The sequence below is a fragment of the Budorcas taxicolor genome, chromosome 19 (genome assembly GCF_023091745.1).
Source record: "Budorcas taxicolor isolate Tak-1 chromosome 19, Takin1.1, whole genome shotgun sequence".
Classification (NCBI taxonomy): domain Eukaryota; kingdom Metazoa; phylum Chordata; class Mammalia; order Artiodactyla; family Bovidae; genus Budorcas; species Budorcas taxicolor.
The window spans coordinates 9,214,049-9,237,938 of NC_068928.1; the positions used below are offsets into that span (position 1 = coordinate 9,214,049).

Consider the following 23,890-nt stretch of genomic DNA (forward strand, 5'->3'; position numbering starts at 1 on the left):
GCCTCCTCTGTCTATGGAATTCTCCAGGCAAGGGTACTGGAGTGGGTTGTCCTTCCCTTCTCCGGGGGATCTTCCCAACCCAGGGATCGTATCCAGGCCTCCCATAATGCAGGCAGATTCTTTACCATCTGAGCCACCAGGGAAGCCCAGAAATATGGTTATCTCTAGTTATGTCTCCTATAAGATCTCATCTGGCCTGGAATTATGTTTTTCAGTAACTATTTGTCCAGACTCTTCTTGGCTTCCTTAGTATTTACAACTAATATTGAGCTGTATGCATTGGTATAGCTGTACCAATTTTTAAAATATTGAAACACTTGGGTTTGGATTTCCCTCGTGGACTAGCGGTTTAGAACATGGGTTCGGTCCCTGGTCTGGGAATATCCCACATGCCACGGGGCAGCTAAACCGGTGCTCCACAATGAGAGCGGCCTGCACGGCAATGAAGAGCAGCCCCTGCTTGCAGCAAGTCGAGAGAGCCCACATGCAGCAACGGAGTCCCAGGGCAGCCAAAACAGATAAATAATTAAAACAAATGAGCAAAAAGAAACACTTGTGTTTGAGTTGCTGCCACAAACCACCCCAAGGGCTTTCTGGTGTCTCAGCCACACTCGGACCTCACCTAGACCTCCCTACAATCTGGCAACTGAAGGATTAACACCTGGCAGAGCTAGACCATTCAAGCCAGCATCCCACCCTATGCCAGTATTTGTCCAATATTTGAAATGTCACCCCGTGGGGCCCTTCTCAGCTTCTATCAGCCCCTTGGATAACTCCATATCCAACTCTAGTCTCCTCTCCCCACCAGACCCACTTCCCCTGAGAACTCACCAGGCTGGGCTGGTAGCACCTGGCAGTGTGGATAAGGGCATGGCCTGCCCTCCAGGGTGCCAGAACTCCATGTGGAAGGCCCCTCCCCAGATGGGTGCGGTCCAAGGGGCTGCCGCGGAGTCAGACACAACCACACTGGCTGGGAACTCGGGTATGTAGGGCCTGGGGCTTCTGGTAGCAGCCTCCTTTCCAGGCCTGGATGTCCGAAGATCAGTGGGTGGGGCTCTGGGGACCAAGGGTGTGCCAGGCTTGGGCCATAATGGGGGAAAATCTGGCAAGTTGGGTGGGCAGTCAAGTCCTGGGATCGAGGGGCTGGGGTGGGCTCCATGGGTCCCCCTCGCCGTCTCCTCTGTGGGTGTCGGACAGAGAGGCTGGATTTCTGCAAGTGGAAGAGGCTGCTGGCTGCCGGGCTGGGGCTGGAGGCGTTGGGTGGCCCCGGGGCTGGCTCCGTGAGGGCCCGGGGCCGCTGTGGGGCGGGGGGGTGCCCTGAAAGGGCTGTTGGGCTGCATCTGGTCGCGTGCAGATTGGCCGAAGGCAGCTCTGGCTGGAGCTGAGTCCGAGGAGCGGTAGGCCTGGATGGTGGGACTCCAGTTTCGGGGTCAGCCTTCCTGCCGTGCCACTGGAAGCGTCTTCTGTAGTGGTGGTGCCGGTGGCGGTGGTAGTGGACGTGGCTGGAAACCTGCGTTTCCCCCGCGGGCACCACTGAGTCCAGAGACCGCGGCCGGGAGGCCATGCCAGGCTGAGCCGCCTTCCCCGGGGGCTCCCCTTCGGGGCTGCAGTAGACCAGGGGGTCGAAGTCACTGCTCAGGGAGCTGCGAAAGGTGGAGCTGCTGCCGTGGACACCCTGCAGGCTGACGTCCGTGCAGTTGACCACCGAGTCGCTCGAAGAGCCGTGACAGGGCCCCGAACTGGAGTCGCTGGCTGGCCCATCCGCCAGGTAGCCGCTGCGTTCTGTGCGGCAGCTCTCTCCAGATCCGCTGCTGTCGTGGGGCCTGGTCCGGCGAGGGGGCGCGGGGCAGGCGGCAGGGTGCTGGGAGGAGCAGCGGAGGTGGCTCAGCCCCCAGCCCGGCGCGTAGGGGCGCGGGGCCACTGCCAAGCGCTGGGGCTCGCCCGGAGCCCGGGGATGTGCGGTTCTGGGTTGGCGGTGGTACCGCGCGCCCACGACTGGCTCCTGGGAGGGGAGGAAGGGGCCAGGCCGGCTGGGCCGAGCCACGGCGCTCCGGGAAGGGCCCAACAGGTAGGCGGCGGGCAAGTGGTAGTGCGCGTGGCCGGGGTGCTGGCGAATGAGGTGGAGCCTCCGGCCCGGTTCCTGGTAGGCTCGAGAGGGTCCCAGGGACTGCGAAAGCGAATCTCCCTCTGGAAGAAAGAACCAAGAGCATAGGTGTTTGACTCCACCGGCGGAAGGAGGGTGCGCTCAGTACAGTGGGGCTATTGCACACCTTCGGTCTGCAGTCACCCACAAGCTCCATCAGAGTCCGCAGCACCCAGGATGCTCCTAACCTGCCTGCGCCCCGGGACACCCTTGCCCCTTCCCATCAGCTGTGCCCTGGGGGATTCTGCTCAGCACGGCTCCTCCCATCAATGGTCCTTTCGGGACTTTCACCCAGGGCTACCGGGAGCCCACATTGCACTTTTGGGTGAATTAGAAAAAGGCTCTCTTTCCTCCAGATACTTCCCTTTCATCTTTTAGAATATGGTCATAATATCCTGGTTTTGTTAGAATAGGATACTTTATTGCCCGAGAAGTGGAGTAGTAAATATACCCACCGGCCTGATTTAGAATCAACAAAGCTGTCATGAAAATACACAGAAAAGCCCGGCTCAGGGGAGGTACCCTCAACCGGTGCACAACTTCTATTTTTTAAAATTTTATTAACTGCTGTTGTTCTTTTGGCTGCACTGGATCTTCATTGCAGTGCTTGGGTTTATGTTTCTTGGTTGCCCTGAAGTGTGTAGGATCTTAGTTCCCTGACCAGGGATCAAACCCACATCCCCTGCATTACAAGGTAGATTTTTAACTACTGGACCACGATGGAAGTCCCAAGGGCACAGCTTAGAGAACGACTGAGGCAGTCCTGCCTTCTGCTCCACTTCAAGGCAAAACATTTGCCCAGAGGGAAGCCCCTTCTCTACCCATCTGCCTGCACACAGGGAAGCCCTTGGCCCTCCTCCTACCTACGATGTTGAACATGCAGAGGGGGCAAGTGCGATGCTGATGCAGCCAGGGGTCCACACAGGTACGATGGAACTCATGGAGGCAGGAAATGACCCGGAGCTCCTGGAGAAAACAAAGGGTCAGAGCCAAAGTGGACGGCAGCTACAGCGGTGGCTAGGAAGCAGGGCATCCCTGACTCCCTCGGCCCTCCCCTTTTTAAAATTCATTTGTTTATTTTGGGCTGCACTAGGTCTTCGCTGCTGCTTTCGGGCTTTCTCTAGTCGTGGTGAGCAGCGGCTACTCCCGTTGAGGTGCACGGGCTTCTCACAGTGGCTTCTCTTGTTGCAGAGCACGGGCCCTTAGGGCACACAAGCTTTAGAAGCTGTGGAGTGGGCTTCGTTGAACCCGTGGCATGTGGAATCTTCCCAGACTAGGGACTGAACCCATGTCCCCTGCATTGGCAGGAGGTTTCTTAGCCACTGGACCACCAGAAAAGTTCTTGGCCTCTCCTTTATTGCCAACACCTGCTTTCAAAGACCTCCTAGCACAACAGAAAAAGTATGGGCTTTGGTATCAAGAGAATCTAGACGTTTGCCACTGCATATGACCTTGGGCAAGTTTCTGAACAGTTTTCTGCTATAAAATGAGGCTAAAAAACTAATCCACCCCCACCCCTCACTGTCAAGAGGGTGACAGATGCCTCTAGAGCGCCCACTGCAGAGCTTGGCATGTGGTACACACTCAACAAACAGAAGTTCTCTTTCCCTGGAAAACCAGGAAAATGACCAAACCTCAGGGTTGTCCATGCAGGATACACAGGACCCAGATGCAGACCGGACGCCCACACCAACTTCACCCACCTCCCTCTCCAGCCTGGCCTCACCTGGCCCTCGGAGAACTCCTCCAGGCAGATGGCGCACACCGGGGCGGAGCTGCAGCTGCTCCCGGAGTCTGGCCACTCATTCCGGGCGCCCCGGCAGCCGGCCCGGTAACTCCTGGTGGCCAGCTGGCTGATGGCCCAGGCTGTTCGCTGCTGAAGGGGGTCCTGGGGAGAACAGTGGGCCAGGATGGGGCCAAGTCTCCTCCCCCCACCCCCCTGAGCCCTGGCCTGTGCTCAGGTCCCCGTCACGCAGTTAGATCACACGACCATCAGACCACCCGGGGAGTCTGTACCCTTGGAGTCCTTCCACGGCCCTGCAAGCATTTCATCCCGTTCCCCCATGCATACTATTACCTTTCCTTCCCTTGATGACCCAGGAGAGGAGCTTTTCTCCCAACTGCCCCGCCTTGACATGGCATCTTGAATATCTAATAGGCATATCCAACTTCACAAACCCCACACCCCTAATCCCATGAATCACCTCAACCACACACTTGTCCTTCCCCAGTCCTCCTCCCCTCAGTAAATGGCAATTCTGTTCTTTTAACCGCTCAGGCCAAAAATATCAGTGTCATTCTTAACTATTCTTAACCGATCCCTCCATGATCAATCCATTAGAAGACCTGTTGGCCCTGAGGTTCTATAGAAGTGATGGTTCCAGCAGTTAACCTTTTCTCCTAATAATATTTTGCCCATTTAGAACTTTACTGTTAGAGTGGAAGAAAATCCCTATGGAGGAAGATCCATTCATACCGTGGAGTAAGGATGCTTTAGGCATGGGTAATAGCTGGTGGTTAAGGCTGTGATGGTTTTGATCACTTGTTAAGGAATCCTAACGGGGATCTGGATTAATTGGAATGCTGCCATCTGATGGGCACTTGGGATCTTGTGTTTTTGAAGAGAGTGACTGTGGGTGTGGTGGACCCATTTTATGGAAATCTATAGAAGGGAAGCCTATGTTGTACACTGTTATGATCCATTAGGGTGGGTGGAGTCTCTTCCTAATACTGGCACCAAATACACTGAGTTAATCTTTTTATCAAATAGATTCATTAACTACAGTAAGAGTCTCCAATTCTTGAATGGGTTATCAGTTCAGTTCAGTTGCTCAGTCGTGTCCGACTCTTTACAGCCCCATGAATAGCAGCACGCTAGGCCTCCCTGTCCATCACCAACTCCCAGAGTTTACCCAAACTCATGTCCATTGAGTCAGTGATGCCATCCAGCCATCTCATCCTCTGTCGTCCCCTTCTGATCCTGCCCTCAACCCCTCCCAGCATCAGGGTCTTTTCCAATGAGTCAACTCTTTGCATGAGGTGGCCCAAGTATTGCTGCTTCAGCTTCAGTACCAGTCCTTCCAGTGAACACCCAGGACTGATCTCCTTTAGGATGACTGGTTGGATCTCCTTGCAGTCCAAGGGATTCTCAAGAGTCTTCTCCAACACCACAGTTCAAAAGCATCAATTCTTTGGCGCTCAGCTTTCTTCACAGTCCAACTCTCACATCCATACATGCCCACTGGAAAAACCATTGCCTTGACTAGATGGACCTTTGTTGGCAAAGTAATGCCTCTGCTTTTTAATATGCTGTCTAGGTTGGTCATAACTTTCCTTCCCAGGTTATAGGTTTTGCATTTTCCCTTTTAGTTTACTAAAGTAGTACTACTAATTCTCTTATTTCAAAGAAAGGAAGAAAAAGAAAACCTGTTGGCTTTGCCTTCGAAGTGTAGGGAAAATCTGATTCTCACCGCTTTGACTCCTCCTGAGCCAAGCTACGGTTACTGCCTCCTGGAATCCGGTAACAGCCTCTCTGCTGGTCGCTCTGTCTCCAGCCTTGCTGCCCTGTAACCTGGTCTCACCTCAGTGGCATCAGTGATCGTGTTAAAAGTTAAGTCAGATCATGGCTCTAGTTCTGCTCAAAACCATCCCATGGTTCCCATTTCATCCAGAGTGAGAAAAAAGAAAACCTCCTGACAACAGCCTAGACAGTCCAGCACCACTGGGCCCCCATGAACTCTCCTCCTGCTCCGCCCTCTTACCCACTGGATTCCACCGCCTGCCTTCGTGCTGATCCTCAGACGTACCAGGCGCACTTCTGCCTCAAGGGCTTGCAGTGTCCTGACTTCTCACCTCAATCACTTTCTCTCCAGGCATCTGCACGCATCGCCCCCTCACCCACTGAGGGTCTTTCCTGTAATGTCCTCTCAGTGAAGCCTTCCTTGGCCTTGCTTTTAAAGATTAACCCTGCTCCCTTTGCATTCCTTCCCCGTTTTTATTTTTCTCCCTGGACTTACCACCATCTGAAGTATTCTATATTTTACTTATTTTGTTGTCTATTTCCACTAGAATGAAAGTTCCCCGAATGGAGAGAGCTTTTGTCTTTTGCTCACTGCACGAGCTCCAACACCTGGAACGCGCCTGACACATAACAGGAGCTATTTGTTGAATGTTTTGTTGAGTGAATGAACAACGGAGAACACCTGTGCAGAGAGGCTGCTGGAAATTAACGAAGTCATTTGCAAACGGGGAGCGGGGGAGGGGACAGAAGGGGGGTTGGTGTAAACTGTTTCATGGGCATAAGGGCACCTTCTATCCTTACTTTTCCCTTCCTGCTCCCCATCCTCCCCCAACACATGCGCTCGCCCACCTGCACCAGGAAGCCCACCCTGCTCACCGGCCTGCTGTGGCGGGGGCGGCACCGGATACGCAGCACCAAGGCCAGGATGACCACAAAGATGATGCCCACCACCGTCAGGAGGATCCATACATCGTAATCTGGCTGGGGGAGTGAGTAGAGAGAGAAAGGGTCACACCTGTGGAAGGAGCGAGGCCAACTTGGGAGAAACACAGGAGACACACGGAGAACAGGGGGGCCCTTGAGTCTCCAAGAGGGGGTGAGGTTGCAGGTGGGCTTAGGTGGTCCCTTTCTGCCCACAGACACTCACTGGGGAGGCTTCTCCAGACACCAGTTTTGAGAGGTACAATCTCAAGGTCTGTGTGCTTGGGGAAAAGGGGACAGTGACCCCTCTGCAAGGTAGGAGCTTCCCAGTGGGTAGAGAAATACCAGCCAGGTGTCACGGGGCCCAGGGCCCAGGGGTTCATTCTGGCTCTGCTACTGTGTTCCATGAAACCAAGATGCTGAAAAACCACTTCAGAACTCAGCTGGCCCAATCTGTTCATCCTGCAGATGCGGTCCAGAGTGGGGAAGAAACTTGCCCAGAGGAGCGCAGCTGGGGGACAGAGTTGGCCTGGGGGCTTCTAAGGTCTCTTGCACTGCAGGAGCCTGAGGGCTTTCGGTGACAGTCGCACAGGGAAAGGTGGAGGTGACTGCAGGTGCTGGGGCCGGGGCTGGAGACTTGGCCCGCTTACCCACGTCGGGGGCTCCTTCAGCTCAATCCTCACGTGGGCCTTTCGGTTCTTGTACACAAACTCCATCAGCTTCTCGGCATCGTGACCCCAGATCAACACCACGGGCCACGTCAGCCCCAAGGGCTGCTGCAGCTGGAGAGGAAGTGCCCATGAGGGCGGCTGTGTCCTGACTTCTGCTCCCGAAGCACCTCTCTCTTCCTCCCTCCAGCCCCCTCCTCAAGCACCCCTCATCCAGGGTACCTGCTCAGCAGCAGCACGGTCCTCCGTGATGTCAAAGAGGACGGCGCTGGCGCCCCGCTCCCCCGCCATCCGGGCCTGCAGAGACCAAAAGCAGAGGTCTGGCGGGGGTCAGACACAGCCCGTCCACACCCCAGCCTCACCCCCTCACACATCCACCCCTGCCTAAGGCGCACCCCACACCTCTGCATGCTCACACCTCTAACACATGCAAGGGGTCAGTGGGGTTAGGGCCGCCCTGCCCCGCCCTGAGCTCACCCAGGGCCACTGCCTTCAAGGACCACATTCAGTCCTTCCTTTTGCAACGGAGCAAACCCTTAACAGGGATCAGTAGGTGCCAGCGGGTGGACTAGGCTCCAGGCCTGGGGACAAGTAAGATGGCCCTGCCATGGAGGTACCTCTAGTCCGCCTTCACTAGCAAGGGTGAGAACCGAGAGCAGGGAGTGACCACAGTCCCCCAGCCTGGGGCGTTGGAGAGTGAACTGTCCCCTGTTCAGAAAGGCGGAGAGCTCCTTCAGAACAGAACTGGGCTTTCCAGGGTCCAGCCTTGCCCGAGAAGAGGAGGGTGCAGGGCATCCCCTCGCCTCCGCCTCCTCCGCAGGCCGATCCAGGAGCCCGGGACGCTGCTCTCCCCCGGCGTCAAGGACAGCCCCGGGCTCAACCCATCTCTGTCCCCCGCCGCTGTCCAGTTGGCCAACTCCTCCTCGGCTCCAGTTCAGGGCCTTACTGCGGGCCCCCGGCCGGTGCTTTCTGCCCTTCACGCCTCCCTGAGGGGGGCGACAGAGCCTGGGCTGGGGAGGCAGCCAAGGGGCTGTTCCCACAAGGACGCCGCACGCGCGCTCGCCAAGCTCCCGGAGGAGCCAAGCGGGCGAGCAGACGGCAGAGCCAGAGAGAGAACCAGAAGCGGGGGTCGAAGGGCTCTGGGGGTGCGGGAAGACGCGGGAGCCGAGCGCTGAGGCTGCGGGGGGGGCGCGCGGGCAGACGACGGGCAGACGGAGCGCTCCGCGGCCTCCCTCCGGCGCACACGCCCTCCTGGCCGCCGGCCTGGGGCCTCGGGGGGCCCGGGGCCTCGGGGGGCCCGGGGCCTCGGGGGGCCCGGGGCCTCGGGGGGCCCGGGGCCTCGGGGGGCCCGGGGCCTCGGGGGGCCCGGGGCCTCGGGGGGCCGGCTGGGGGCCTGGGGCCTTCCTGCAGGCGCTGAAGGAGTTAACCGCTCCGCACGCGGCGAGGCAGGAAGCGGAGCCCGCGCCGGGCTTACTCACTCGCTCACACCCCCAGCGCTTTGATCTCGGCTTCCCTTCCCGGGAGAGCCTGTCGGGGCAGGTCTCCGAGCAGCTCTCCCGCCGGGCCGGCCGCGGGGCGCAGCTGCTGTGCCCGCCTCCCTGCTCCCCACTCCCCGGGCAGCCGCAGGGGCCCCTCCGAACAGGCAGGGGCGCCCCGGGAGGCTGGTGGAGACACTCAAGCGGGGCTTTTCGGTCAGGAGGGCAGCTTCCCCTTCCCTTCCTCCGGCCCTGTGGAGCTGAGCCGGGCCCTCCACCAGCGCCCAGGCCCAGGCTCGCCAGGCTGTCCCTGTGTGGCTGCTGAAGAGGCGAAGAGCTCACAGCTTTCATCCTTCTCTAGCCTGCTTCTGCGCTGCAAGTGTCCCCTAGGAGACCCCCTAGGCCATCTAAGTGACCCCAGGGAGAAAAAAAAAAGTGGCCCAGGGACTTCCCTTGTGGTCCAGTGGTTAAGACTCTGCTCTTTTAATGCAAGGGGCGTGGATTCCATCCCTGGTCAAGGGACTAAGATCCCACATGCTGTGAAGGTGGCCAACCAAACTGAAAAAAAAAGTTGCTGTCCAATCTTCAGAGGCCTCCAAACCAGAGCATGGGCGCTACCCCCAGGGGAATAGAAGGACTCCTGCTAATCTCCTAGTCCATAAACTGGCCAAGAGGTGGGGCTGGGGGCACCTTAGTAGTCACAGAACTGAGACTCCTGGATCCTCAGTGCCACCAAGGCCTTCTGCTTCTCATCCCCAGGGTGAGGCCTTGAACCCAGCCCGGCCAGGAAGAGCAGGAGGGAAGGGCACAGACTTCCTCCTCTGGAGATGTTCTGACTTCTCCACCCCTCTCTCTTTGAAGGGTTGGGGTAGGAACAGTGGAAAGTAATTACCCTGACGTTCAAACACCCTAGCCGAATACAGCCCATAATTACAAAGTTGTAAAAGTGATCAAAGAGAGAGGGTTGGCCAACAGGGAAAACAAACAGGACTTTCAGGCAGTGGGTGTCCATGTCCAGAGTTCTAGGAATCAAAAAGCAAGATTTAGGGCCAGATGGCTGGCCCCTCGGGGGACTACCCATGCTGCCCTCCTGCACCCGAGCAAGAGGGAGGGAGGAAGAGAAGCATTTCTTCAGAGACGAGAACCTGGAAGAGAGAGGATGGGCAGGCCCTCAAGATAAAAAGATAAACTTTAGGAAGACATCCCAGAGGCCTCTCTGGAGCTGCAGGGGCAGCCAGCCTTCTACGAGCAGCAAGCAGGCTGCCCACTGCCTAGAGCAGGGAGGCCAGTGTGTCCCAGGACTCGCGCACCTCTACGCTCCGCACTGCCCCACGCCTTAAATCTTCCTCTTCAGACACGTCACAGTGGATCTCCCCCCTCATTGCTGGCTAACTGAGCACCCACTGTGCCCAGGACACCAAGCCGGGGAAGGCCAAGCCCTCCAGAACAACTCATAATCTAGCTGCGGAGACAAGGCATACGTGTAGAATTATAATGCTGATAGCAACACTAGAGTACAAATAAATGAAACAGACCAGTCATTTCCAAACCTTTTTTCACTGCAGAAAACCCTTTCCTCCATCTTCCCCCTCATCTCACACACACACACATGCACACATGCACGCACACACACACGCACGCACACGCATGCACACATGCACACACGCACACACTGACAAATCTTCAACACAAAAGAGATAGAAGCGAGTTGAGGTTGAGGGTGGGACTGGGGGTAAGAAGGACGCTTGGCTTCCCCACTCCCACCCCAGCCCCTGACAAGGCCCTTCATGAAGCCTGGTTGTGTAAAGCATGCCCAGAGACCCTGCAGCACGCCTGGAGGGAAGGGCTTCTGCCCTCAGTGGCCCAGCTGGGCTGGGTCAGCCAGGACAGATTCAGCAGAAGAGGTGGGCTTCATCTCGGCTTGAAAGTGAGGGTAGGAGGAGGTAGAAGGGATAACACCTTTATTGAGACCCACTCTGCCCAGACTGAATCTGCTATCAGTTATTAGCTGTGAAACTTTGGGCAAGTCATGTAACTGCTCTGTGCCACAGTTTTCCTTTCTATAAACTAGGGGTAATAATTGAACCTACTTCATAGGGTTGTTTTGAGGGCTATATAATTTAATCCATGTAAAGCCTTATAATAAGTGCCTGGCACAGAGTAAGTGTTCCGTAAGTGTTAGTTATTATCATATTAGCTGTTATCATGTGCTTTGCTTGAGTGATTTCATTTGCTCCTCACAACAACTCTATAAGACAGTCATCAGCCCCACTTCTGAATTGAGGAAACTGAGGCACGGAGAGATAGAACAACTTGTCCAGGGTCACACAGCTAATAAGCAGTGGAAGCAGAATTCCCACCCAGGATTTCAGCCTTCTGAGTACCTGGTTACCAGGGGGTGGCCTCTATGGTAATAGAAGCAGGGCTTATATCCATCTTTTTGCCTCCAGAGCCAGCTCCTTCCACCAGGCAAAAGGCCACTGTTCCAGTCCAGGCACAGGGTGGTAAGGGCCTGAGGAATCACAAGGGTGCTAACAGAGAAACAGAGATGGGGACTTCCCTCGTGGTCAGGTAGTTAAGACCCCACACTTCCAGTGCAGGGGGCTCCGAACTGATCCCTGGCTGCGGAACTAAGATCACACATGCTGTAAGTCATGGCCAAAAAAATATTAAATAATAATAAAAAAGAAACCAATCTGGGTGACTGGGCGGGAGGAGGAAGGTGGTGGTGCTGACAAGAATGAGAGAGTCCAGAAGAACTAGTGAGGGCTTCAGAGATGGGGAGAGGACAGTGAGAGAGAAAGAGCACCCTTGTTAACTATGGAAGCACAGGATAGAGGTGCCGATGACCAGGGCCATGGTGACCGCTGCAATCATTTGTTGGGTGATCGCTGTATGCTAGGCACAGGGCAAGAGCTTCCATCTGCACTGTCTCTTCCACCCCTCCTAACTACTACATGATGTCAGCCCCATCATTATTCCCCTTTTACAGACGGGGAAATGGAGGCTCCAAGAGCTGAAAAGTTCAAGTCACACTGAGGGCAGTGGAGATGCTGGGCTCTGGGCACGGGGCTGCCTGGCTCCCGAGCCCCAGTTCTGGGGATCGTGACGGCACCTCTGACACTAACTGATACGCCAGCACAGAGCGGATGGAGGTCAGTGGTTTTCAAATTTCCTCACCAAAGAGCCACCTTTCCTCTATTTCTCCCATGACCCTATTTTTAAATATGTTTACCCAAGCTACGAAGAAGGCAATGGCAACCCTCTCCAGTACGCTTGCCTAGGAAATTCTGTGCATGGGGGAGCCTGGTAGGCTGCAGTCCATGGGGTTGCTAAGAGTCAGACACGACTGAGAGACTTCACTTTCACTTTTCACTTTCGTGCGCTAGAAAAGAAAATGGCAACCCACTCCAGTGTTCTTGCCTGGAGAATCCCAGGGACAGGGGAGCCTGGTGGGCTGCCGTCTATGGGGTCGCACACTGCATTTCTTAAGCACAATTCATTTTCCTATGAGAAAACTTGTATTAACACATGGAACTGATAGAATTCCAACCAAAAGCAAAAAAATAAAAAACAACCCACACTGAAGAGTTTAGTTAAGCCTGTGGGATGTCTAAAATATTGGGAGGTCAAGGTGCTTCTCCTGTTGGTTTTGCATTTGATTTAGTGTAGGCGCTACTTGGCACTTGACAGACATTATTTTCAACCTCACCTTGGTCACCGGGGTAGGAAATCAAAGTCCCATTTTATGGGAGTGGAAACAAAGGCCCAACCAGGTTACTTAAGTACCTCAGAGAGCACTAACCGATGTCCCTGGTGACCCAGCGTCTCTGCACGTGGCTCACGTCTCCTACAGAAACCTATTCCTCTAGGGGCGACAAGAAGTCTCCTGTCTTACGTGGGCGCATCCTGACGGGTTGCTGAGCATCCACGTGCATGTGAAGTCACTCTCTGCTTCAGAGGGACAGCAGGGCTTCTCAGAACCCGTCCTCTCCATCCGTCCATCGCCCCCCCCAACAACCCACTCACACTCCCCTACCTGACAGCAGGCAGTCATTTATCAAATGAACAATGCGTGACATTTGCCATACTTTGTCAAGCAATGGAAATGAAATAGCCAGAAGCAGGGCAGCTTCAGCCTAACAAAACGCTGCTGCCAGCAAGGCCCCGCACCAACCTGCACCATCCTGCAGACACACCACACTCTCCAGCGCCTCCTGGTCCCCATCTCCCCCTCCCTGGGAGCCCCTTCGGCATCAGCATAACCAAAGAATATCCTCACCCATCCATGGGCACCACACTCTGCCCACTGATTCCCCTGGGGAATCAGTGAAGAACCCAGGCTCTTCCCTTGAGACTCCTGGCCCAGGAAACAGCCCTCAGGAGGACCACGAAACCCCCGGGAGGGCTTGGGCCTGAGCACAAGGAGCAGGCCCACAGGGTGGGGCTGTCACCCCCCTCTCAGCCCTCCTCGGGAGCAGGACCCCCGCCCCGAAGTCTGCCTGACCCAGCCCCCCACAACCTAGCTACACTCTGGCTTGTGTCAGCATGAGGATCACACCACAGAGGTTCCGTTTTCCCATCCAGAACAGGAGGCAACAGGGCACAGGGATTAAAAGCTCGGGGCTGAGAACTGGACAAGGCTCGGTTCAAATCTCCGCTCTGCCCCTTGCTCCTCTGGCAAGTTACTCGTTTTCTGACCCTCACTTGTCTTCTATGTCAAATAGAGGATAACAATGTCTAGTGTTCCTGGTCATTGTGGAACATAAATGAGAATTAATATGCAAGAAGTATCTACGCTGGGTCCCACCCTCATATCAGCACAAAGAAAACAGTAACTGATGTGAAAGCAGGGGTCGTGACTGCAGATGTGTGCGGGTCCGTGAGGTGGCAGGCCGGTGGGCAGCGTGCCAGTCCAAGAGCCCGTGACAGTGGACAGGTGGCAGTGGCTGCCAGCTCCAGCCAGGGGCGCCCCGTGGAAGTGCGGCCCGCCACTCTGCAGTCTCAGAGGAACAGTATTCTAAGGGGTACTGGCTTCTGTTTCTGCTCTCTTTGCATGGTGCTCAGTGAGTATATCTGAAAGATGGAAAAGCCCTCTGGCTGACCCCTTCTTTGCGCTGATGCTGGGCAGGGGGCGGGGTGTTGGAATGTCCACGTGCCAGGGAGGAGGCAGGATGGGGTCCAAACCCTAGGTGACATCAGGAGGTTCTGCTGCTACATGGTTGGTGGGGAAAGGATGGGGGCCTGCATTTCCATGTCTCTCAGACCCGTCATGGGCTATAAAAACCTCAACTGAGCACATCACTCTCGAGAAACAAGTAGACAATGAGCACAGGACCTCTCACAGCCCAGAGCTGGGTGAAGAGTGTGTTGGAGTCAAGGGTGACTCTACCTTGCTGGCCAGTGACAGGCAGGGGCGGGGGGCCCGTTGGGGACTCTCCAGCTTGACGATGCTGATGAACCCAGGCTCCAGATTGTCATCATCGCTGGCGTTGCACAGGTATAGGGGGTGAGACTGCAGAGAGAAGGCGAGAGACAGGTTAGGAGGCTCTAGGGAGCAGACGGCGCAGCTGGGAGAGCCGGGCACTTCCTCACTGTTCTCACAGGGGCCTGGCAGGCCTCCTGGTGCCACCATAGAAGAGGCTTCCCATCAGATGGTCTCATAGCAAGTTAGGAGCCCCCGGACCAAGGATGCATGGAGGTGGGGGCACACAGGAGTGAGGGCTGTCCCAAACGGGCACCTAAGTGAAGAGCCAGTTGCCAAGCCACTCCAGCAACCCTCAAGTCCTGCTTTTCCAAACTGGTCAGCTGCAAAGGGCTCTCCTGGCCCAGCCTCTCCCACCTCCTAATTCTGCTCCAAGACCCCAGGTGCAGAGCCTCTCTCAGTGCACTCAGAATCTTGCCTTCCTCGCTTGCTCTCCAAGGGCAGCGCTGGGCACAGCTGGTGCCTCCTGTCCCCACGGCAGCTGTTGCCGTGGAGATGCCCATCATTCCTGCGGCTTGGGTTTTCTCACTGGATGCTATCTTGTTCCCTTCCACATCCCCCTTTGCCTATCCTGGGAGTAAGCAGGTTACTGATAGGGAGGAGAACTGTTTGGGGATAAGGTTTGGCTAAGAGTTAAGTCTCTTAGCCAAATTCCTAGGACCACAATTCCTAGGAGCTCATCCTGTGCCCTGGAAGGATGGAGAGGAGGATGCAGCCTGCTCTGCCCACCTGTTCTGAGGGTATGGCAGGTCCAGCCAAGACCTGGGGCCTCCAGCCCGGCTGGTACGGAGCAGTGACTCGGGGGGAGCAGGCCAACAGGCTGAACAGAGACTGCAGGTCCCCGCGCCAAAGGCACGAGACTGCCCTTCTGCACACTCTCGTCTTCTTCAGGGTGACTTTTTTTTTTTTGGCCACACCTCACGGCATGCAGGGCTTTTCCGGTGGCTCAGCCGCCTGCAATGCAGGAGACGCAGGAGACACAGGTTCAATCCCTGGGTTGGGAAGTTTCCCTGGAGGAGGGCAGGGCAACCCACTCCAGTAGTCTTGCCTGGAGAATCTCACGGACAGAGGAACCTGACGGGCTACAGTCCACGGGGTCGCAAAGAGTCGGACACGACTGAAGCACTTGAGCACACACATGGCATGCTCGTTGGACCTTAGTTCCTCAGCCAGTGATTGAACCTGCTACCTCTGCCTTGGAAGAGTGAGTCTTAACCAAACCTCCCTGGACTGCCAGGGAAGTGCCTCCTTCAGGGTGATTCTAATACCCACTCAAACCTAATTTTCCCAGAGTACCGTGAGAGCAAAGCATAATTCTCTGGGCCAGGGATTCCCACATGGTAGAAACCCACCGTATGCTGTCAAGAATGGGACTTCCTACTAGGGAGTTGCCCACGATTCCCTGGCTCCTGCTGCTGAAGTCTAAAGGACTTCCAGGAAGAACCAGAGAGAATTTGGTCACAGGAACCAGAGACAATTTTGAATATATGAAGATGTTTATGAGCATGATAATGCCAGTGCTGGATTTAAAAGCACAGTCACTTTTTGAAAGCACTTTTGGGCTATTTCCTCATACTGTGTCACTGCGGCCTCTTGAACATAGCAGGTTCTCAGCGAGTAGGCACTAGCTCACTTTGAATTATATTCCTGTGAATAAAAATCTCTGAGCAGGGGGTGTTGAGAGAGGAGTGAGTTCCATTCTTGCTGCTAGAAATTAAGGACTATCAGGCCGGTGGTGATCAAGATTTAGTGTGAGAGAAAGTTTCTATATCCCCCAGCCCCCAGAAACGGTGTGGGGCATAAAGTTGGGGGCTGTGGTGAAGTTTTAGCCCCATCTCAACAAGCTCTACTAATCTGTCCATCTGCTCATTCATCTCTTCATTTTACCAACACCAAAGGCTCTCCTGGTGCCAGGCACTTGTTCAATGATGCAGGAGGAGTCAACAATGAATACGGTAGGCTCTTTGCCTCAGAGAAGCTCAGAATACAAGAGTACTGTGCTCTAGTGATGCAGGTTCCTTCAAGGGCCCCCTTGAGGGCCTGGGGATGGGGACCTACAATCCCACGGGGGAGGGCAGAGTGACTTGTGCTCCTTTGGGGACTTAAATGATGTGTGCTCACCCAGTGGAACCACAACAAGGGGGAGGGTGGCTTCGTGGCGGAGGAAGTAGCCTGTGCTGAGGGTTGGGAGGGACTGCAAACAAGAAACCATGGGCGGAGGAGCCTGGCAGGCTGCAGTCCATGGGGTCGCGAAGGGTTGGACACGACTGAAGCGACTGAGCAAGCACGCAGGGCATGCACGTAGGATCTTACCTACTACGTAGGTGGCACGTATAGTCCAACTTTCTCAAGATAACTCCAAGATGCTTCTCCCTGACCAGAGGGTCAAGGGGGGCAGGAGAAAGTCACTTTGGGGAGGAGCAGTCTTTGGAGAAGGATTTGCGAAAATGTAACCACCACACTGCCCCCAGGTCTTCTTGCAGGGGTGGGAACCAACATGCCCTCGCCTACAGTGCTCAACAGAAGGTGCTGAGATGGAGCCGAAATGTGGTGCAATGTCACCAGACTTCCCTGGTCCTGAACTAACAGCTACAGAAGGAGGAGATGGAGGGAATTAACCATTAGTAAACGCTGTTGGCTTGCCAGAGCCTGCAGATGTTATCTCACTACCAGGTGTGCTCACCCCCACTTAGAGGAAGAAGCTTGAGGCGCAGAGAAATCAAGGTCACACAAGGTTAGAACCCAGCTCTGCCTGACTCCACCCTCTGGAGTCACGTAACTCCAAATGAGACATGTAGTTGGACTTCTGGCTGGTCCAGGCATTAAGAATCCAGGGGACACGGCTTCTATCCCTAGTCCTGGAAGATTCCACATGCCACAGGGCAACTCAGCCTGTGTGCCACAACTCCTGAGTCTGTGCTCTGCAACAAGAGAAGCCACAGCAATGAGAAGCCGGCGCACCAGAAGGCTACTACAGAGTAGACCTGCTTGCCGCAACTAGAGAACGCCGGCCCGCAGCAATGAAGACCCAGCAGAGCCGTAAACAAAGTAAAAAAAAAAAAAAAAGGAAACACATAGTGACTCTGCCATTGTCCATCCAATGATGAGGATGACGATGAGAGTTCACATGTATTGAGCAAGCACGGTGGACCAGTGTCCTAACCACTTGTGTGTATTCTTTTTATCCTGCTGCTGCTGCTGCTGCTGCGTCACTTCAGTCGTGTCCGACTCTCCGCGACCCCATGGACTGCAGCCTACCAGGCTCCTCCGCCCATGGGATTTTCCAGGCAAGAGTACTGGAGTGGGGTGCCATTGCCTTCTCCGTTTTATCCTCCTAACCCTAAAATCATCTCCATTTTAAAAATGAGGAAACGGAAGCACAGAACAGTTAAGGAACATGCCCAGGATTACACAGCTGAGAGCAGACCATTAGAGAGATAGAAAGAAGTAAGATGAAGTTAAAAACAAAAAGAAGAATCTTCGTTTGACTTTGAAAACATGGTACCTTCCCCTAATTCATAACCAAGAAAATCTGCCTTCCTAATTATACATTCCTAAAGCATACGACCCAAACACAAGTCCTTGAAATACTGGTGGTGACTTCCAGGAATATTCCAGGCTCTCTTTTAGTGAAGAGTGCTCCATGATGTCCCAGGGTGACCCCAGCCAAACCCTTGACTTTGATTTCCACATGAGGTGGTTAATTACATAAGAGTGCAGCCCAGACCTCTCTTTAATTTCCAGACCCTCATGAGGGGCCTGGACATTTCTGCCTGAAGAACCTTAAATGAGACACCTCAAACTCAGTATTTCACCATTAAACTAATAATTTTATGCCTCAAAACTACCCCTCCAGTGTTCCCTATTTGAGGGACTGGAACCACCATCCACCTACTACTCAAGTTAGATGACTTCCTAGTCTCCTCTGAGCTCCTTCATCTCCCACCACCTCCAACAACTGATCAGCAAATTCTTTTCTTAATACTGACTTATTTGGCTGTGTCACTGTCTCTTCACTGGGGCACATGGGCTCCAGAGCTGCTCTGAGGCATGAGGATCTTAGTTCCCGGACCAGGGGCTGAAGCTGTGCCCTGCATTGCAAGGCAGATTCTTAACCTCTGGACCACCAAGGAAGTCCCCAATCATCGAATTCCAGCAATTCTATCTCCTAAACATTTCTGTTCTTTGTCCTCTTTCTGCCATTCCCATACTAACTCTAACACAAGCCACCATCCAATTCACTGAAATAACCACTTAACTGCGATCAACGCACCCCGCTCAGTTCCCTATACTGAAGCCAAAGTGGTCTAATGTGGGCATCTCTCTTCCTCTCTGGGCTTCCCTGACACCTCAGTTGGTAAAGAACCCACCTGCAATGCAGAAGACCCTGGTTTGATTCCTGGATCAGGAAGATTCGCTGGAGAAGGGATAGGCTACCCACTCCGGTATTCTTGTGCTTCCTTTGTGGCTGGTAAAGAATCTGCCTGCAATGCGGGAGACCTGGTTTCAATCTCTGGGTTGGGAAGATCCCCTGGAGAAGGGAAAGGCTACCCACTCCAGTATTCTTGCCTGGAGAATACCATGGACTGTAGAGGCCATGGGGTTGCAAAGAGTCAGACATGACTGAGCAACTTTCACTTTCACTCACTCTTTCTCTCTAGGAGCTAAAAAGGCTCCTCACAGCTCTTAGAATAAAGTCTGCACTTTTAAACACAGCTTAAAAGGCTCTGCCCACTCCAGCTAGCCTTCATGCCTCCTTATAGCTTACCACCCCTCCAACACCTCTCCCTATTGGCAGCCCATGCTCCAGAAAGAACTTGTTTCATGTCTTCAAAACCTTTGGTGTTGCTGCTTTGTCAAGGTAGGTTGGAGACCCTTCTCGGGGCCCTTGTGTGTGTGCTAAGTCACTTCAGTGGTGTCCAGCTCTTTGCGATCCTACGGACTGCAGCCTGCTAGGCTCCTCTGTCCATAGGCCCTTAAGAGTACTGTAATTCCCCAGGCCTAGACTTACCCTGGCCTGCCAATGCAGGAGATGTGGGTTCTATCCCAGGGTGGGGATGATCCCTTGCAGGAGAGCATGGCAACCCACTCCAGTATTCTTGTCGGGAGAATCCCATGGACAGAGGAGCCTGGCGGGCTACAGTCCATGGGGTCACAGAGAGTCAGACACGACTGAGTAACTAAGCACACACACAGACTTACCCCAGGGTATTTTAGTTACCTACTTACTTCCCTCCCTGCCTCCCTCCTGCAGCCTGTGACAGACCTCCACTGCCCCTCCAGTGCCTGCTACATAGGTTTTATTTCTTTTCAAAAAGTATTTATTTGGCTGCGCCGGGTCTTAGTTTCGGCATTCATGATCTTTTGATTATGGCATGTGGGATCTTGTCCCCTGACCAGGGATCAAACCCAGGTCCCCCGTATTGGGAGTTCAGAGTCTTAGCCACTGGACCAGCAGGGAAGTCCCTGCTACAAAGGTTTTAAAATTAAATATTGAATGCCTACAACCAGATAACTGACAGTTACTTATGAAGACAGCACGATGTACCAAAATCCTGATAATCATGGCTTTGGGAGAGGAATTAGAGAGGAGATGGAGAAGAGATTTTGGTGTTTTGCTCTGAGTACTTCAATCATAGGACATTGTGCAAAAGATATTAATTTGAGTTTTATTTTGTGTTGTTGTAGAAGAATAAAAAAGAATGAGAGCTATTTATATACTGTTCCTGTCTTTCCCCTCCTCTCATTCCAAGAAGAGAGCCTTGTGTTCTATTTCCTTGCCTTAGGGGACATTTACCAAAAGCAAAAGTTGCTAAAGGTCTCTCGTCCTGACTTTGGAGAAAGACTGAAGTCACTGAGAACAAGGGAGTGTCCTGAGGGCAGAAAGGAGTCTGTCTGCGGAGCTGGGTGGGGGTAGCGGGTGGTCAGAGTCCCCAGAATCTGGAGGATGGGGAGGGGCCTGGAGAGTGCCACCTGGTGGGAATCTACAGCCTATGCCCCAGAAGGAGGGACCCCCGAGGCTGGACCCTGGCAGAGATGCTCTGCCCACCTGGACTCCAAGGGAACACTGTGCTCGGACAGTGGTCACATTGGTGGTGACCGGTGTGGCCAAGTAAAAAGTATTAGTGATCTCAGTTCTGGCTGCTCTGTGAGGGGGATGCTCAGTCGCTTCAGTCGTGTCCGACTCTTTGCTACTCCATGGACTGAGCCCCCCAAGCTCCTCTGTCCATGGGATTTTCCAGGCAAGGATGCTGGGAAGGGTTGACATACCCATCTCCAGGGGATCTTCCCAACCCAGGGATTGAACCTGGGTCTCCTGCAAAGTGGGATAGGACCTTTAGGTCAGGAATTCCATTTGAGAAAAATAAAGGACCATGGTATTTCTTGCAGAGTCATATCTGCAGCATGAAAATCATGCTGACTGTGCTTATGTATGGAGTCTTTTACAATGAGAGTTTCTCAAGTACACATTCTCAGTTTAAAAACAAAAGCCAAGAAAAGGTCATTCAACTCCCTAGCAAGGCAGGGTTGGTCTTATACCCCGGAGTGTAACACCAGGGCTGTTTTTACCCCCTCCTCCAGGGAATTTTCAGCTGGGAAGAGGGCGCCTGAGAAGAAAGCAGATCTAACTGCATCCACCTCCTTAATGTCTCCTAAAAATGCAGATGTAAACACGATTTCCACATTGCCCCCCCACCCCCCCGCCCCGTCTTGTCAGTGATATCAGGAGAGGACCAAGAGAAACGGGCTTGCAGGACCTGGGGACAGTGTGGCTGGGGAGGGCTCCTAGAAACCAAGCCAGCTTAAAGTCTACTTGCATCTTGCTGAAAGGCCAGGAGACCCAATGCCCAATTCTAGACACTGCTACGAGGAGCGGAGCAAATTACAAGAACTTCTTCCATAGGGTCCAGGCCACTCTGGCTGAGCACTCAACTCTGCACACACACTTTAAGCACTGAGGTAAGGGCGTACGTCTTTGCTGGTGTGCGCTGTATTTCCTGCTCTGGTCTGTATGTTTCTGTCCTCCTCCTTCACCTTATTTGGTCTGGTTTTTCCATTCTCTTCCCAGCCTTTAGGTTCATTTTCTGACTCCATCATTTAGCTGTGTGACCTGGGACAGGCTGTCTCTTAGCTTTCTTGAACTTCCCATTCTTCATGTTCAGAATGGAATAAAAACTGCCTCCTGATTATCATGAAGTCTGGAGACAATGGCTCTAAGTGCCTAGCATGGAGCCTCCCGACACTCACTAAGTGCTCATTACTATTTTTTTAATATTTGTTTGTATGTATTTATTTATTTGGCTGCACCACGTCTTATTTGCAGCCTGTGGGATCTATAGTTGAAGTATACGAACTCTTAGTTTTGGCATGCGGGGTTTAGTTCCCCTGCATTGCAACTACCAAGTCTTAGCCCCTGGATCATCAGGCTTGTCCCAATAAGTGCTCATTAAATGGTTGTTATTTTTATTGACACCGTTGCATCTGTACTAGTAAAATGCCTTCTTATTCTCGGAAGGGACAAAGCCCGTCCTGACAGCTTCTCCCTTGCCGGTCGTCACAGCAGCTCTGAATGCCAGTGTTCCCCTCTGCCTGGTCTGGGACAGCTCGTTATCCATGGTCACTTCCCTCCTGGGCTCAGCCCTCCAACCCCACTGAACAAGCTCTTCCAGTTCTCAGCCCGCCTCCTTCCCATGTGATCTCATTACCTCCTCACAAAGGGCATTCCAGGGCTCAAGTGAGCCCCGAACTTGACGCGGGTCTTATTTAATCCACGGCACCTCCTCCTCTCGGGGTGTGTGCTCCTGCAAGCAATTCTCTGCTGTCTCCTGTTCCCCAGCCGCCCTCGTCCCCGCCCAGCTCAGCCGCAATCATCTCTTATTCTCTGAGTCCACTCACAGACCTTCACCCAGGCCTTGGACGGGTAACTTTACTGCCTGCTACAATTTTGCCTTTGTAATCAGGAACATTGGCCGGGCATCAAAGGCACCTTCTCCGCATTTCCTCTTTTCAGATTTTATAATCATCCTCTCCCGTGCAAGCTCCATTACCTGAACTTGGAACGACCTGACTTTTATCTCTGGTGACAGGACCCAGAAGCGTCGTAAAGTCACGCCCCTGGAGCTGGGTGTTGGGACAAGCAGACTGGCCTGGAGTTGCTGCTGCTGCTGCTGTAGTCTCTGAGGGCCAGTGTGGGCATCTTGCCCGTTATTTAAAGAGGCCGATGCTCACCGCTACAGGGTAGATCCTAATGGCAACTGCTTAGGATTTGGAAACTCCTAGACTGCATTTCCATCCATCCTTAGACTGCATCTCTGCCTCTTTGGGGTGGCTGAGTTTCCTAATCAGTTAACTTGGGAGGCTGGAGGATTGTCAAGAGGAGTTTCCTTTTATCTATTTGTTAAAATGCTTTTACAAGGAAAATGTATTCCTGCTTGATTGTGTGATTTTTTTTTTTTAAGGTACGAAAGAAAATAATGTTAGTGGCAGGAGAGAAACAGAAGCATACCCTTGATGGAAAGGGACTAGCAGAGACACGGGGGATGATAGAGGTCTCCAGTATCTCTTGCTGATCCAGAGAAAACTTCCTGGGGGCAGGGGTGCTGGTGAGTAAGAGGGCTGATAAGAGAAGAAATGAAAGGACCTGCCAGCTTCCAGCAGAAGGCGGGGGCAGTCTGAGGTGAGGAGCTGAGCTCGCCGAGGGTCCAGTCTGGGGCTATGCATCTGGTAGCTCTTAGTGGACTTTCCTGGGGGCTCAGATGGTAAAGAATTCACCTGCAATGCAGGAGACCCGGGTTTGATCCCTGGGTCAGGAAGATCCGCTGAAGAAGAGAATGGCTACCCACTCCAATATTCTTGCCTGGAGAATTCAATGGACAGAGGAGCCTGGAGGGCACCGAATGAATGGCCATGAGTTCGAACAAACTCCAGGAGATAGTGAAGGACACGGGGGCCTGCAGTCCATGCAAGAGTCGGACATGACTTAGCAACTGAACAGCAAGAAAAACAGGTCCTTCATATTTGGCAAAAGAATGAATAAAACTCAACTGGAATCCAGTTGCCATACAATTTATAAAAGAGATGTGAATTGCTAACAGTTGAGCCTGGTTCAGACCTGTACGGTGCCTTTAGAACTTGCTTTACACAGACAAGGAATGTGAGCCTTATGCTCCAGACGGCCCATGGTTACATAAGGGAGTTAAAGGAGGCTGAAGTCTCCTAAATTCGGCCCCACTTTCCTGAATATTACACCATTCTGCCTCCAGGTCTATGTGTTGGGAAGTATTCTGTGTGGTATAATAAACATCAACTGAGTACTAGAATGCCTGGATGGAAGGCTTCAGGATCTACATTTCTAGAATTTTCCAGCTTGAATGATTCTTAACAACAAGACAGGAGCTGTCTGCTCCTTTTCCCTCTGGGCCCAGGCTCTCTCTACCCAGCAGTCTCAGCTTTTCTTCTTCCCCTCTAGGGCTTATCTCATCTCTCCTAGCCACAACAAGGCAGTCAGACCCAGACGCTGCTCAGAGATACTTTCCCAATGAATCGTCCATGTTTGTCTAGGATGAGAAAGGTGTGTCCTGAAATTAGAGGTCACACAAGCTCAGACCCAGATAATGGACATTCAGGCAGACTGCCACCTCTCCCACTGTCTCCTCCCACATTACAGTCTTCAAGTAA

General features: G+C 53.5%; 1 protein-coding gene across 1 annotated transcript in view; it reads right to left on the bottom strand.

The window, feature by feature from the left end:
* Positions 1 to 23,890, bottom strand: part of RNF43 (ring finger protein 43) — a 65,910-nt gene that overhangs the window by 1,847 nt on the left and 40,173 nt on the right. The window contains exons 3-9 of the mRNA XM_052658664.1: positions 14,120 to 14,242; positions 7,475 to 7,549; positions 7,235 to 7,366; positions 6,540 to 6,644; positions 3,870 to 4,031; positions 3,007 to 3,109; positions 832 to 2,187 (exon numbers count right to left, since the gene is read on the bottom strand). Coding sequence (XP_052514624.1) covers positions 832 to 2,187; positions 3,007 to 3,109; positions 3,870 to 4,031; positions 6,540 to 6,644; positions 7,235 to 7,366; positions 7,475 to 7,549; positions 14,120 to 14,242 — 2,056 coding nt within the window. The remainder of the gene's footprint in view (positions 1 to 831; positions 2,188 to 3,006; positions 3,110 to 3,869; positions 4,032 to 6,539; positions 6,645 to 7,234; positions 7,367 to 7,474; positions 7,550 to 14,119; positions 14,243 to 23,890) is intronic.